Source organism: Cyprinodon variegatus, unplaced genomic scaffold (assembly GCF_000732505.1).
Source record: "Cyprinodon variegatus isolate N-32 unplaced genomic scaffold, C_variegatus-1.0 Scaffold660, whole genome shotgun sequence".
In the NCBI taxonomy this organism is placed as follows: domain Eukaryota; kingdom Metazoa; phylum Chordata; class Actinopteri; order Cyprinodontiformes; family Cyprinodontidae; genus Cyprinodon; species Cyprinodon variegatus.
The window spans coordinates 312,683-314,986 of record NW_015151113.1 but is presented as its reverse complement, the minus strand read 5'-3'; the positions used below and the strand labels follow the sequence as shown (position 1 = coordinate 314,986).

The window sequence follows — 2,304 nt, the reverse complement described above, 5'->3', positions numbered from 1 at the left end:
GACAATGGGCTATACGCACAACTCACTACTTATGCTAAATAAACTACAACATGTACAAAATAGAGCTGCCCGAATAATATTGAAGTGTGATTTAAGGACAAATATCATAACAATGCATAAAAAGTTAAACTGGTTGTTGGTTAAAGACAGACTTTCATACTCATTGATTGTTATGATTAGAAATGTATCAGTATTAAAAACACCTTATATGTTATTTACAAACCTTACTTTTAGTTTGGAGAATCACGAATACATGACTAGGCATGCAACTGAAGGAAACTTTAGTTTACCTGAAGCAAAGTCAAATGCCTTAATAAGAACTATTATGTATAGAGGTATGAAAGCATGGAATTTACTGCCAAATTACATTAAATTGATAACTGATTTAAGGAAATTTAAAAGATCATTGAAAGAACATTTATTAAATATAGAGGTGGTCTCATAAAACACGATTAGGTCTGTGAGGGAGTACACAGTCTTCTTCACTTGCTGTGCTTTGTAGTTTGTTTTGATTATTTTGGATTGTTTCTGTGTATGTATATGGTTATGTATGTATATGTATATATGTATGTGTATATGTGTGTATGTATTTATGTATATGTATAGATTATGGGAGATGTTGTTTTAATGTCCACATAATTTTATTTCATTTGTAATTTTTTTATTTCATATTTTTTGTTGGACCCCAGGAAGAATAGCTGTAGCTTGATACAGCTAATAGGGATCTTAAATAAACTAAACCCGAGCAATCGGGGCCAGATCATTGTTCCTGCGACGTATGTATCAAGATGCTATGACCGAAAAAATTGGATTGACAGATGACAGTTGATATCTGATTGGCCAAATTTAGGTGTTCAGACTGACGTATAACTAACTGGCCTGGATAAGATAACAAAAAAACAAACAAACAGATTTTAAGACAGGATTTCTTTTTTTTTTTTTTTATAGAAATGTTCTAAATTTTGGGACAATATCATCTGATAAAGATTACATTTAGATACATGTTTAAGCCAGAATGATTTGAAATTTAAATATGATTTCCCTAAGACTTTAAGGAAATGTAGTTCAATCCCTCCTTAAAGCTCAGGCGAAACCTCCAGTCGGTCATGATCTACTCTACTTTGGGAGCACAGAATAAAAACTGTCTGTGTCCGATTAAGGGGCTGCATCCTCTGAACATGGCATTCCCAGACAGGATGCAGCCCCTGTTTGTCTGAAGCTGAGGAGCAGAGTGAAGAAGAGGCCTACTGTGGGCTGAGCCGGAGGTCCCACTGTCGAATGAAGGTATCGTAGCCACAGGTGAAGAGCTGGAACGGAGACTCAAATGCAATGTCCAGAACTCCTGCACCGCGCCGGAAGTCCGAGCCCAGACTGCACACACAGGCTAATCTGTGGAGGAAAGCAGGAAGATTATTGCTTTAGACGTTACGCACATGTCTGAGAGGTAGCCAGCTCTGACACATAGAAATAAAACCCAGGAATAGGATTTAAATGGGCAGAATGTGACGGTACACTGGAAAACATAAAAATCGAGATTAGTCATTTCTTTCTTAAAATGAGTGCATTTATTCCTGGATTGAGGACATAAAAAAGACATTTTGCCAATGGAACAAGACAATTTACATTTAATATAAGAAAACACAATTGTATTGTTTTATTTCAAGGTTATTTTATGTTTTTATTTTATTTATATTTTACTTATTTTAAGAGTAAAAATACTCATTCCATTTGCAAACTATCTCAATTACCAACTCAAATTAAGGTAAATACAATTAATTTAAGACATTTTTGCTTATTTCTAGATCGTTTTTCCAGTGTATGGAGAAGCTCCTCCAAACGTCTAACTTGAACTCAGCTTCAGAGAGTCATGGAGGAACCAAGAGGAACCATCTGACCTTTAGCTCTACAGATCTGGACCTTCTGGAACTTTCCTGGATCCCATGAAGGTCAACATTTAAATAAATCAGTTTGCTTTTCCTCAGGCCTGGTTTCCAGAGGACTGATTCTCTAAAACATTTCAGGCATTATTCATTAAAAGGAGGATTGAATATTATGAAGGAAATTCCTGAAAATACAACTACGAGAGGAAGACGTGAAAATGGAGTTACACGAGGAATGAGTTTTTCATCTCTTCCACATCCTGAAAGTAGACCTGAGGAGCATCAATCATCACTCTTCTCTGCTTCATGTCCTCGACATGGTTAGAGATCAGTTAATGAAACACAATTTCATAGAATATATATAATTAGGGGGTCTCCGCTCCATCTCGCCATCAGCTTAGGGGTCCTTGGCCTGGAAAACGTT

At 36.0% G+C, this 2,304-nt stretch overlaps 1 protein-coding gene across 1 annotated transcript in view; it reads right to left on the bottom strand.

Moving 5' to 3' along the window:
- fbxw4 (F-box and WD repeat domain containing 4) overlaps positions 1-2,304 on the bottom strand; it is a 69,173-nt gene that overhangs the window by 10,287 nt on the left and 56,582 nt on the right. The window contains exon 5 of the mRNA XM_015393852.1: positions 1,249-1,389. Coding sequence (XP_015249338.1) covers positions 1,249-1,389 — 141 coding nt within the window. The remainder of the gene's footprint in view (positions 1-1,248; positions 1,390-2,304) is intronic.